The sequence below is a fragment of the Populus alba genome, chromosome 17 (assembly GCF_005239225.2).
Source record: "Populus alba chromosome 17, ASM523922v2, whole genome shotgun sequence".
NCBI classification, from domain to species: Eukaryota; Viridiplantae; Streptophyta; class Magnoliopsida; order Malpighiales; family Salicaceae; genus Populus; species Populus alba.
Window position 1 is genome coordinate 13,243,443 of NC_133300.1, and position 12,968 is coordinate 13,256,410.

General features: G+C 35.2%; 3 protein-coding genes across 5 annotated transcripts; all 3 read right to left on the reverse strand.

Annotated features, from left to right (window-relative positions):
• Positions 1 to 761: 761 nt before the first annotated feature.
• Positions 762 to 7,063, reverse strand: LOC118049549 (uncharacterized). Of its 3 annotated transcripts, none has more exons than XM_035059577.2 (19): positions 6,917 to 7,063; positions 6,685 to 6,818; positions 6,371 to 6,457; positions 6,177 to 6,266; positions 5,964 to 6,045; positions 5,736 to 5,858; positions 4,972 to 5,168; positions 4,628 to 4,843; positions 4,226 to 4,498; positions 3,982 to 4,135; positions 3,759 to 3,892; positions 3,199 to 3,285; positions 2,871 to 3,125; positions 2,543 to 2,758; positions 2,134 to 2,406; positions 1,845 to 1,992; positions 1,620 to 1,750; positions 1,254 to 1,340; positions 762 to 1,150 (listed from the first exon to the last, which is right to left on the reverse strand). In XM_035059577.2, the coding sequence occupies exons 1-19, from the start codon at positions 7,029 to 7,031 to the stop codon at positions 1,064 to 1,066; spliced, it is 2,889 nt and encodes a 962-aa protein (XP_034915468.1). In that variant the 5' UTR covers positions 7,032 to 7,063; the 3' UTR covers positions 762 to 1,063. The 3 variants fall into 3 exon arrangements, with proteins under 3 accessions (XP_034915468.1, XP_073261792.1, XP_034915469.1); XM_073405691.1 differs by having other exon boundaries at positions 2,131 to 2,406; XM_035059578.2 differs by lacking the exons at positions 762 to 1,150; positions 1,254 to 1,340; positions 1,620 to 1,750; positions 1,845 to 1,992 and having other exon boundaries at positions 2,296 to 2,433.
• A 108-nt stretch (positions 7,064 to 7,171) lies between these two features.
• On the reverse strand, positions 7,172 to 8,942 carry LOC118049568 (uncharacterized). Its single transcript, XM_035059605.2, has 6 exons — positions 8,811 to 8,942; positions 8,529 to 8,717; positions 8,360 to 8,415; positions 7,948 to 8,188; positions 7,614 to 7,829; positions 7,172 to 7,477 (listed from the first exon to the last, which is right to left on the reverse strand). Exons 1-6 carry the CDS (start codon positions 8,913 to 8,915, stop codon positions 7,172 to 7,174), a joined length of 1,113 nt encoding a protein of 370 aa, XP_034915496.1. The 5' UTR covers positions 8,916 to 8,942.
• A 251-nt stretch (positions 8,943 to 9,193) lies between these two features.
• On the reverse strand, positions 9,194 to 11,562 carry LOC118049550 (uncharacterized). The gene has a single exon (XM_035059579.2). The coding sequence runs from the start codon at positions 11,501 to 11,503 to the stop codon at positions 9,194 to 9,196; it is 2,310 nt and encodes a 769-aa protein (XP_034915470.1). The 5' UTR covers positions 11,504 to 11,562.
• Between the last annotated feature and the right edge of the window lie 1,406 nt (positions 11,563 to 12,968).

A 12,968-nucleotide genomic window follows, 5' to 3' on the forward strand; every position in this document is an offset into this window, starting at 1 on the left:
AACTCGATAGATATCAACCTACACACACACACACACACACACACACACATATATATATATATATATATATATATATATATATATATATATATTATGAGTGAAAGTAATCAAATACAAAAATGTACATAAGTTAAAAAAAATCATAAAATATAAATACTTCATGTATCATTGTCCTTAAAAGAATAAAAACTTATTAAAATAATATCAACCTAGGCTCACCTAACTAAGAGTTAACTACCACGTCAATATTTCAATGACAAAATTAACAGAGGTACTTAATTGATCAAACAATTCATGAATACAAGTACTTAAGTACTAGAAGAAAAATTAGGGCAGATACTCAAATAAAAGAAATTTAAAATATAGGTATTTATTATGCCATTATTTCTTTTAGATACTGTGTGTTTAGTTGTTTTTGCTAAGCATCTTTTGAAGGATAGATACTATAACAAAGTGGAATTTGTCGTATAGTCGATTTGTTTTGTGAGAAATATTTTGGAGAAAAATATTTTTTTTTCCCTTCTAATTATCAATGCTAAACAAACACTAGAAAACAATTTGATGCGTTATAACTATAATTATAAAAATAACTAAAGGAACTTTCAATTTACCTTCATGTTTTATTCTTCTACTTTTATTATCATAAAGATTTAGAAGTAAACTCGCAGGATAAAATCTTAAATCAACACAGTTTATAAGACTTGCATTAATGGGCATGCAATCATGTTCCAAAAGGACTGGCATATAAAAGGAGTGGAAACCTTAATATGTATCATCCATGAGATGCCTTCACCTTACTAAACCTGTGTTCATCATTATCATTTCATTGCCAAAGGTAGAACTTCCATTACAAATCATGCTTCACAGCTAATCTGGCATTCTTAGAAAAATCCTCAACAAGGACATGAAATGATGAAGGGTCTCAGTCAGGAAACTCAATCTAGGGTTCTTCCATGTCAATATTTATGCCTGTTTTCCCAACATCTGATGTAACAGCACAAAAATGAACTATTCCAAGATAAGCAGTGCTACAATGGGGCGACCAAGTTTCCTCAAAGTTACTCTATTGTACAGCTTCAAAGAAAAGAATCTGCGGTTGAAACTGCTCATGTGAACACTTGCTTAGGAGATCATCCCAACACCCAACGACCTGTACAAATCAACTTTGAATAACTTCTACAAACAAGTTAACAGTGCAAGAAAAAAAAAATCTATTACATTAACTTTCCTTACAATTGAGAAATGGAATTTACCTCAACATTAGCATCGTTAAACATGGTCCATCTCTTATGCTCATGACTGTAACTAAAGCAAACATTGTGTTGGTGATGATAGCAGACCTACAATTAAATGTGCAAAGATAGATTCTAGTAAGTGATTTTCTATAAAGTAATAGACAACTTTCTAATGCTGCAGCAGTACCAGATCAACTAGAAAAGGTAAATAAATATTTTTTTCTTATTTATTTAGAATAATCAAAACACTACTAATTCAGGACAAGAGAAGCAATGATTGTTAAACAACCAGAGAAGAAATCATTGTTGATCGAATCATTAGAAAGCACACATCATAGTCTAGATTATTAAACACTAGCGAAGTTTTATACATGTGAAGTATACCACTGAAACCAGGCAGTACTTTTTCCCCGGTCCTAAACCTTGATATACAACACCGATATCTAACTCAGTACCCAGAGCTGTTAAAGTTTTCCTTGTATCCTCTCTACTCTCATGTGCAGTCTGCACAAGAACTGCAATAAACACATCTTAAACTAGTAAATATTCGAGCATTAATGTTGAGAAAAGGACACTACATATCTCTAACTCAACTACCCGCTAGCTTACCACAAATGAAGACAAGGGGAGGTGTTCGAAGAATGAATTGGATACGGTTATGTTTTCCACAGCCTCCAGCATCTCGATTGCAAGTTGAGCAATCATCCATTAACATCAGCTTCATAAGTTCATCAAAGGAGCTAGCTTGATTTTTGTTCTGTTGCACAATGGTTGGTTAATCACACAAATGCTAATGGGATACAAATTAGTCTGGTATCTGTTATAATATAGAATAAATAAATGAATGAAAAAAAGCAACTTTGCTATCAAAAGAAAGGGAAAAAATAAAAATTACTGCCTTTTTTTCTCTAAGCTGACTTGAACGTATATAGTGAGAAAAATCAGAAAACGTTTGATGCCTCCACTCCAGACCACAGCTGTCACAATACCCATAAATGTCCATACCAAAGAGTCTATGAGCTAAACATTTATTGCTTGTCCACCACTGACAGTCTACCCGCTTGCTTTTCTCTGATTCAGATGAGGCATCTGGGGCTGGGCAACTGGTAAAGGACTGATGAAGAATAACTAGAATATTTTGCAGAACCTCATCCACATCGTTCATTTGTCCCTGTGAATTTGGTAGATATTTTCAGTACTGCAATCACACATGAAAGTGCTTGGTGATTACCATTTTCAAAATTCTGTAACTATACTGCAAATTAAGTGCAAAATTAGAGGAGTTATACAGCATTCGCTTTACAAACCTCCTGAAAGCTATCCCCACAAGGGGAGTTTTTGCTGATGGCAAGTCTTAAGGAGGCTGTAGAAACAATCTCTCTTCTAGTACGAGTAGATGCCTCACTTAGTTCACCAAATACCTCAGATAATCCACAAACAATGCAGGGATCTCCAACATGCTCATGTCCTGAATCTGTTATGCTGCACAACTCATTCCGAACCAGCTGTACATTCCATAAGCACTGCATTTTGTTTAAGAACAAAAGACTAGAGGATTAAAAGCTGATAAAACTACATATGTACGACAATTCCTATAGGAAATGGTACAAACTCAAATTTTGGTATGGATAGAACCTGTATGATCGTGTTTAAAAAGCAACTATTTTCATCAATATCATTTTTTAGTCCAGCACCAAATATGCCAGAGCTATCCTCATAGTTGACCTTGGAACCACTCTGTGATTTCCCAGATTCTTCCTCTTCAAAGAATGATTTCGGAGGCATATTTTGATCTATCTCAGTTGGTGCACACTCTACAAAGAAAAGAATTCGTGGCTGGAAATGCTTTTCGACACACTTTTTACAGAGAAAATCCCAACTCCCAATGACCTGTACAAATCAAATTTTACTTATGAACATGATAGCATAGAATCTATCATAACTTTCTTGACCCAGAATGTACCTCCACATGTGTGTCATTGTACATCATCCACCTTTTGCACTCATCGCTGTAAATGAAGCACGAGTAGAGTAGCCCACGATAGCAAACCTACAAAATTGATTGATGGCTTTTAGCAATGAAATAATCTGTTCACTGGTCTCTTTCAGGAATTAACAGTAAATAGTTTTCAGAAGCTAAAGAATCATGAAGTCAACTAGAGATGGCACATTAAATTATTTCTTTATTCACAATAATCACCATGCTAATTCAGGACAGTACGATGAGATGCATTGTTGATTGAATTGATAGAAGGTACAATTATTTTTATGTTACAGTTAAGGGCCTCCTCGAGCCAACTTGTGCACATAGAGATAAGTCCTCTCCAGCCCAGTCAAAGGCAAACCCTCGAGGAATCACCTTCTTGTGGCAAAGTTTCAATGAGCTGGTGGGATTCAAACCCTTGTTGAGCACCTAACCACCCAAAGTCACGACTCACAACTCATGCTCAACTCATTCAACCTTAGGGTTAGAAGAAACAGAAATTATATACACTAGTGTAGTTTTAGAAATGTGAAGTATACCACTGAAACCAGGCGGTATTTTTTTCCTTTTCCTAAACCTTGATAAAGAATGCCAACATCTATTTCAGTTGCAAGAGCTGCTAAAGTTTCCCTGATATCTTCTCTAGCAACCCATATAGTTGTCCACTCTATAACTGCAAGTAACCATGCAATTTTAAACCATTAAACTTTCCCAGCATTGTTGAGAAAATGACAGACTATATAATTGCAAACAATGAATTACCACTGGTGAACACATGGGAAGGTGTTTGAAGAAAGTATTTGAAATGGTTTTCTCTACATCCATCGGCATCTGGTTCCAAAGTTAAATGATAATCCACCAGCATGGGCTTCAAAAGCTCATCAAATGAGCTAGTTCCCTGCCTCAGAGTTGAAACCTGATTACACAAATATCAATGGTATTAACATGATATCTGTTGTATATGGGATAGAAGACAAGCAACTTTGTCAAGGAAAGAAGATTCTGCCTGTTTTCTGAGTTCAAATGCGGATATGGTGTGAAAGAAAAAGGTATGCTTTTGTTGTCTCGACTCCAGACCACAACTGTCATAATTAACGCTTTTATAAACTGTCATACCGAAGAGTGTATGAACCAAGCAAGTGTCAGTTGTGCACTCCAAAGATCCTACACAATGTCTTTTCTCTGATTCATGTAGAGAGAAATCTTCAACACTGGTGAGGGAATGATGAAGAGAATCAAGAATAATCCATAGCACTTCAAAAGCATTGTTCATTTTTTCCTGTGAATTTGGTATATCATTGTCAGAAATGCAAGGGTACAAGACAGTGCTTATTGATTAAAATTTGTAACTTCAGCAAAAACAGAAAGCAGAAAAGTGAAGGACATATACAACAGTCTCTATACAAACCTTCTGGAAGAGATCTCCGCAAGGGGACAATTTGTCAATGGCAATGCTTAAGGAGGTTGGATAAACAATTTCTCTGCTAGGATTTATAATTGCTGCACTTAGTTTATCAAATATCTCAGCTAATCCACAGACAATGCAAGGATCTCCAACATGCTTATGTTCTGGAGCTGTTTTACAAGCTAACTCATTCCGAAACTGTGGTATATGCCACAAGGACTGCACTTTACCAAAAACAACAAAGGACTTGCTGATTTGAAAACTGGCAAAAATTTGTATAGGAAAAGAAAACAATCAATATTCGAAAAGGAAAATAATCAAAATCCAGAAAGATATCACAACTGAACCTGTATAATCACATTTAAGGAGCTATAGTTTTTGCCGATATCATTTTTCAGCCCAGAACCCAATATTTCAGATCCATCCATGTAATCAACCTTGGAATCAGTTGGACATTTTCCAGTTTCTTCCCCTTTCAAGAATAAATTTTGAAGTAACTTTTGATCCATCTCCAAGGGAACATGCTTTTGCACTCGAAATGCATCTGGAAGTTAAAAGGAACCATTTTCAGAGTGATGGAGCCCTTATAATTGTTCAACTAGTTTGAGAAAGATTCTCCCAAAAAAAAAAATAGTTTGAAACAGAGCATATTGTTTCTTCATCTGAACTCTGAATCTTAATGTACAAGTGCCTGCCTATCAACTTTCCATCTATACCCTTCATGTAAACCAGATACCTGAATACTTTTCAGTACATTTGTTGTCTAACATAGCATGTAATGATTTCTTTAATCTAAATTCAAAATCATAAACATGAAATACAAATCCTTTCAGTGTTTGCTAGGGATCCAAACAGTGAAAACAATTGTGGACTGGTTTATTCTTGAAAGAGGGAAGCTATTCATGTGAAAGCCCATGGATTTGGAAAAGGACCTTCCCATATAACAAACTGAATCTAAATTCTAAAGTGATCATTCATGGTTTCTTGATGCAGCAGGCATATGGCAGAAGACTTGACATTTTATCATGTAATTAGCAAATCTAGCTTGAGTGTCAATTCAATGCATACCAAAATGAAGCAAACAGAAGCATCTAAACAGTACTGCTATTACCTTGAAGTTTATCCTGATGTAAAAATTTCATTTCATTTTGAACATGACTTTGCAAATTCCCACCTTCATCCTTTGCAGTTTGCCAATCATTATGCAGCGTACTCTCTTGAGGAGTATCTTCAGCTGATGGACCAGCTCAACACATAATACAGTTTAAAATTTAAGACCCCTATCGAAAAGACCTTAATTGGTGCTATAGTCAAAGATACTAATATAAGGGATCTTAACCTTGCTTCACTTCCCCAACTCCTAGATTGCATAGCATGCTAGAACTCCCACTAAGTTTTCTGAGATCATCAAATTGTGGACCCTGGACAATGGAACAAATAAAAATCTGTCAACATAATAAAAACAAAATTCATTGTAACTATATGAGAAGATTACTACTTTATTTAGGTCTGAACACTTATCAGAATAACAGAACGAGTAGAAATCTGCCACCTTTATAACGCCAGCTTCAAAGAAAAGAATCTGTGGCTGCAAGAGCTCATCTACACACTTGTCGAGGAGATTATGCCAAAACCCAATGACCTGTGCAAATCAAAACAAATTTCATTTACAAAAAAATGTAAAGAAAATCTATCCCATCATTAGCTTTCTTTAGCAATGTAAGCAATGGAATGGAATTTATATACCTCCACATGCGCACCATCATACATAGTCCATCTTTTACCCTCATGACTATAACAAAAGCATACATAGTGTAGCTCATCATAGCAAACCTACAAATCAAAATGATGCAAATGTTCTATCTCATAAGAGGTTTTTCTGTACAAAACACAGATTTCTGCTGTAAAAGAAACACCATCTCAAATTGAAAAAGTAAAATAAGTTATTTGTTTATTTGCAATAATAATCAAACCACTACTAATTCAGAATAAAAGGATGTCTGAAGCATTCAAATGAAGTCGAGACTATTACGCATGCATGCATAGCTCATGAAGTATACCATTGAAGCAAGGCAATATCTGTTCCCTGGTCCTCGACCTAGAAATACATCACCAATATCTACTTCAGTATCCAAAGCTGTTAAAGTATCTCTTATATCTTCTCTTCTCTCACGTGCAGTCTGCATACTGAGAACTGCAATAGGAACCACATCAAAATTTATTAAATATTCTAGCATTAATGTTGATAATATGCCACACTACATATCTCTAAAAACCTACTCACTAGCATACCACAAACAAAGACTTGGGGAGGTGTTCGAAGAATGAATTGGATTCGGTTAGGTTTTCCACAGCCTCCAGCATCTCGATTGCAAGTTAAGCAATCATCCATTAGCATCAGCTTCATAAGTTCATCAAACGAGCTAGCTTGATTTTTGTTCTGTTGCACAATGGTTGGTTAATCACACAAATGCTAATGGGATAAAAATTATTCTGATATATGTTATAATATGGAATAAAAAAATATAAAAAAAAACAACTTCGCTATCAAAAGAAAGGAAAAGAAATAGCAAATATTGCCTTTTTTTCTCTAAGCTGACTTGAACATATATAGTGAGAAAAATCAGAAAACGTCTGATGCCTCCACTCCAGACCACAGCTGTCACAATACCCATAAATGTCCATACCAAAGAGTCTATGAGCTAAACATTTATGGCTTGTCCACTGCTGACAGTCTACCCGCTTGCTTTTCTCTGATTCAGATGAGGCATCTGGGGCTGGGCAACTGGTAAAGGACTGATGAAGAATAACTAGAATATTTTGCAGAACCTCGTCCGCATCGTTCATTTGTCCCTGTGAATTTGGTAGATATTGTCAGTGCAGCAATCACACAAGAAAGTGCTCGGTGATTACCATTTTCAAAATTCTGTAACAATACTGCAAATTGAGAGCAGAGGTAGAGGAGGTGCAGAGCATTCACTTTACAAACCTCCTGAAAGCTATCCCTATGAGCGAAGCATTTGCTTATGGCAAGTCTTAAGGAGGTTGTAGATACAATTTCTCTCCTAGTACGAGTAGATGCCTCACTTAGTTCACCAAATATCTCAGCTAGTTCACAAACAATGCAGGGATCTCCAAAATGCTCATGTCCTGAATCTGTTATGCTGCACAACTCATTCCGAACCAGTTGTATATTCCATAAGCACTGCATTTGTTTAAGAACAATAAAATACTAGAGAATTAAAAGCTTATAGAACTACTCAAGGAAATAGAACAATTCCTATAGGAAAAGGTACAAACTCAAAATTTGATATGGATAGAACCTGTATGATCACGTTTAGAAAGCAATTATTTTCACCAATATCATTTGTCAGTACAACACCAAATATGCCAGAGCCACTCGGTGATTTCCCAGAGTCTTCCTCTTTCAAGAATGATTTCTGAGGCACCTTAGAACCAATCTTGCTTCTATGTTCGTCTTCCATTTGTTTCAAATCTTCTGTGCTCGTGGAAACAACAATGCCAAAATCTGAACAACCACCATCAGATGCAATAGAATGGCAGCTGCTGACCAACATGAGGAAAACATCTTCAGTCAGATATAAACTTGAAAATTAAAACCATGTGGTAATAATTTTTTTCAATAAAATGTACTTTAGCAGCACAGAGAAACAAAAAGAACGGCATTGAGAGATTTGCATGTAAAAATGCCAAACAAAGTATATGTTGACTTACACTTTTTCTGCATTTTCCTTGTCCAGAGGAAGGTGTTCCTGGCTTCCACCAGCTCCCTAAAAGGTGAGATCAGACCTTTGTCAATTTTTCATAATGTTATCAACTATTTTAATCATCCAGACAAATGATCCCTGTCAAAGAAAACGAGAACAAAGTCCAGAGATTAAACCTCATCCATGGCCTTCCCTTGATTTTTGTGCTTTTTAAGTTTAGATTTCTTTCGTGTTTTTCTCGAATTATCACTTCCTTTGGTCATATTCTTGCTGGGTTCAGGAGCTAGATCAGCCAATGTTAAAAGCATTTCTGCAGTATTGGCCTTTTTCACAGCATCTTTGTTAGCAAGATCCTCAAGATGTGCCTAGGATATTTTAAAAAAGAGGGCATACATGGGATAAAAGAAGCATAACAGAATCAAATAAAACAGCCATGAGCAAGAAGGTCCAATACTAACCCGTATAAATGACTTCACCATATAGAACAAAATGAATTGATAGTCAAGAGCAGATAGCAACACAAATTTCGGCTCCATCCTCTTTATGCTAGCAACATTCTTCATGATTAAAACATCATTTTCGCAGAACTGCAAGACTTAACATAGTGAGTCCACATGAAGAAAAATTATCTGTTTCTGTTCCCGGATTTTTTTGCTGTAGTAGTTTGAATTTAGGACTTATCAACATTAAGCATGATCGGGTAAGAATCTAAAATAACATTAAGATATAAGCATCAAATCACACTGATATCTATCTGTAATATATAATACACTCATATGCAAAAAAGTATCATGAGTGAATAATGACATTTAAGATCAAATACAAACGGCTGAGGTAAGGGTTAATAAAGTTGAGCTATAATTGCAAACTTGCAGTCCACCTCTCTAACCACATTTTGTTTCTCCATCTTTATTGCTTCTTTGACACAAACATCTACCAGTATATCTCGATTCGCCTTATCCTCATGGCATTCCAAATCAGGGAACTGAGTGTAAGTGCTGATCAATGTTTCATCAAGTCCGAACTTTTTATGACCAACATATTGCGCAAATCTCAGAACATTTAATATACACGCATGCTCATCCCCTATGATATCAGACTGAGCATCAACAAGCTCATCTTGCCGTTCAACCAACAGGGATGCGAAATTTTGTTCTTTGTACTCCGATATTTCCTCCCTCCTCTTATATTCTTCAAGGCATATATTCTCAACATCAGTAAACGTTTCTTGGTACTCTAACAACCTGCATTTTCTTTCGCAGAAGTATTTTAATAAACTAAGATCTGTGTCAACAAATTGGAAAACCATCCCCGCTAGTTCTTTATCAAGTTTTCTGAGATTTATCCATGAATTTAGCAGCTCCTGAATCTTATCACTCACAAACAACCAATTCACAAATCTATAACGATCAAACTGGATATCCTTTTCAGGGTCATCCACAAAAGGAATCACTGCAGTTCCCTCATCTGCAACAATGTTACTATGCTCTCCTGCATCAAGCATTGATCTGATGAATTTCTTATCCAATATGAGGCATGAAGAGTCGCTGTTAAAATGAATGGGCTCATAATCACAAAATTCCTCTTTGCTATCTCCTCCATCATCCGAGATATTGTCCTCTAAATCACAGTCATTAGACAGCTCTTCCAAAAAGTCAAACACTACCTCAAGTTGCTCAAGCCATAAAAAGCAAATACACAAGGGTGTTTGCGTTTGTTCTAGGATAGGAACCAAATCCTTAAATCCTAGCTCCATACTCTCTTCTAACTCCTGAATAGTATAGTCCCACATCCATGACAAGATTCGCGGTGCCAGGCACTGATTCTTCAAGAACAACTTGAGCAATCGATGAATTTTCTTCAACAACTCTTGGCGCTGAGCATCATCACAGAACATCCACTTCTTCTGATCGCTATAAATCTTACACTTTTCTTGGTACACATCGTTTTTGCAATGTCTGAGTGTCGACAATTCTTGCGCCATGTTATCTACATCCACAGGTTTCCACACCCCATTTTCAATCTCCTCAACATAGCTATCTTCCAATCCAAAGGGCACAAGTTCCATTTGCTGCTCTGATAAACCCCCAAGATGCTTCAAGAAAACATGACTGCGCAACTCCTTCCAATCAAAAAAGAACAATGCACAACAAAAACATTTCAAACACTTCCACTTGTTCGTCTTCCTTGCAAAGTCTACAGCCTCCAACAAATAGTCCGCCACTAATCGATCATGCTTCTTGTAATAGCCAGTAATCTCATCAATACTCACTTGTAGTAATCCTCTTGTCTCTTCACAACTCATTTCCTTCCAGTAGTTCGAAACAATGGTTATGTTGCTGGTATCCACCTTTACTTTGTTCAGAATGCTTTGGGGATCTTTAACAACAAAACCAGCACAAACCCTTTTTTCGCAATCCCTCAAGAACTTAATTTCTTTTTTAATGAATTTCCTTTTCTCATTTCTTTCATATTTACAAGGCAACTCCTCATCTTTCGGAAACCTGGCCTTAATCCTAAGACAGGCACTCTCCTTCATCTTTTCGCTCACATCTTTACCGATCAATAACGACTCAATCTTGGCTTTATCCATCACGTCGAGTAATACTTGTTTCAGTCTCTGAATTCTTGATTCTTGGCTCTTTCCTCCCATTTCTGGTTGGGAAGCTATAATGTCTTCGCCTGGACCCAAGCCTGAGGGGAGCGCCTTTAACGCTTTCCAGCAGTGATCGATTATTCTTTGATAGTCACTAGAATATTTAGCCATTTTAATGAAAATCCGAGCATTTAGATAATTGAGAGTGATTGAGTTGGGAAACAGAGATAGGGATTTCTTGGCTGAATCAGCGGCGTTGTTGAGGTATTTCTGTTTAAGAGTGGAGAAGGAACTCGAAGTTTGAGAGTAGATTTTGAAATGGACAAAGGACTGGGTGTGGTGGACGGCGGCGGAGTTTGGGTGTTTGGAAATCAAGTCTTTGATTCTCTTTAGGGATTTTTGAGGGTTGCTACTCACATCCCTTAATGCTTGTTCGCACGCTGATCTTATGATTTCCGAAGAAAAATCATCGACGGTGGATTGAAGAGGTCTGGCGGTGGTTTGTGCTTGTTTGGGGCGGGGAGCAGCGGAGGAGGGTTTCTTCGTCTTTCCCATTTGTGGAGGGAATTTCAAGAATTGGAAATGGCTCCTGGTTGGTTTCTTTATAGTAATTTCCACGTTTTATTTTCCTTTACTAAGATTTATGTACATGTATTGTTTGATGTCTAAAATGTTCGAGAGAAGAGAAGTTATAAATCTATAATATTTTATTTATTAGAGATCAAATTAATTAAGATAATATTTTTGAGTTTTTTTCATTGGGCAACTATAATTTTTTAAAAGATAGAGGTAAAATATTACAGTAATTTATAAATTGTTTTAGAAAAATAGCATGAAAAACAAATATTTAGAAAATAATATACTTATAACTCAAGTATTATTAAAAAATATGGTTTTAATAACAAAAACTATAATAATAATTATAAACAACTGTTATTTTTATTAGTGTTTTATTAAACAATTGTTATTATTATTAGCATGCATTTGGAATGGCTATGGGAATAGCGGTTACATTTAAAATATAAAAAATGTTTAGAAATGCGGTCAACTTATATTACTAAAAAAATTTAATTTTTTTGTATGTTTTAAATTGTTTTGAAGTTCTGATCTCAAAAAATAATTTTTAAAAAATAAAAAAGTATCATTTTGATGTATTTAAGCACAAAAAACACTTTAAAAAACAACCACAATCATATTATCAAACAGCACCTAATTTCAACATAGAACTAAGTCTAAATCACCACAACCAAAAACCAAACAAGATCATAAATTATCAAATCATAGACTTATAATTCGAAGTATATGTTTTAACATTATTTTTATTTGTTAATTACAATTTCAAATTACTGCGTGTATTTTGTAAACATTGTTTTTTATTTTTGTATTTTTTTTAAGTTATTAATGAGTTATTTGACATTTTAAATAATATGTTCACATATTTATCTGTTTTTTTTATAATATTAAATTATATTTATATAAATCAAGTATAATATGTAAAACAACATGACAATTATTAATCACTATTCCAAATCACAGTTATTAAAGAAGCTATCAAGAAAAGAATTGTTCTGAATCGTAATCGTTAAAAAACCATTATTTTAAATCATAGTTATTTATTTAATAACCACGATTTTTTTTCATTTTTTTTTTAATGAGTTACTATTTTAAAAAAAAAATCGTATAATCTCTTATAATTATAATATATGGCCACATCTTCAGTTTTCTGAGCTTTTTAGCTTCTTCTTCTTCTTCTTCTTCCTCTCCTTAAGTTAGTTCATGCGAGCGGCTTTCCGTTCCTTGCTTCTCTGAATAAACACATGAATGAATAAAGGTTTCATATCTCCGTCGTTTTGCAAGACAAAAACGGAAGCCATTAAAACAGCTGACATTTCCAATCTCTATCAAGTATTAAATCATTATCCCGAGGTCAGGGATGACAGTACTACTCATCTGCTAGTAAGTTTGTTTGAAACAGCAGACCTTCTATGTGAAGGAAACGAGCATCACCAAGAAGCGATTG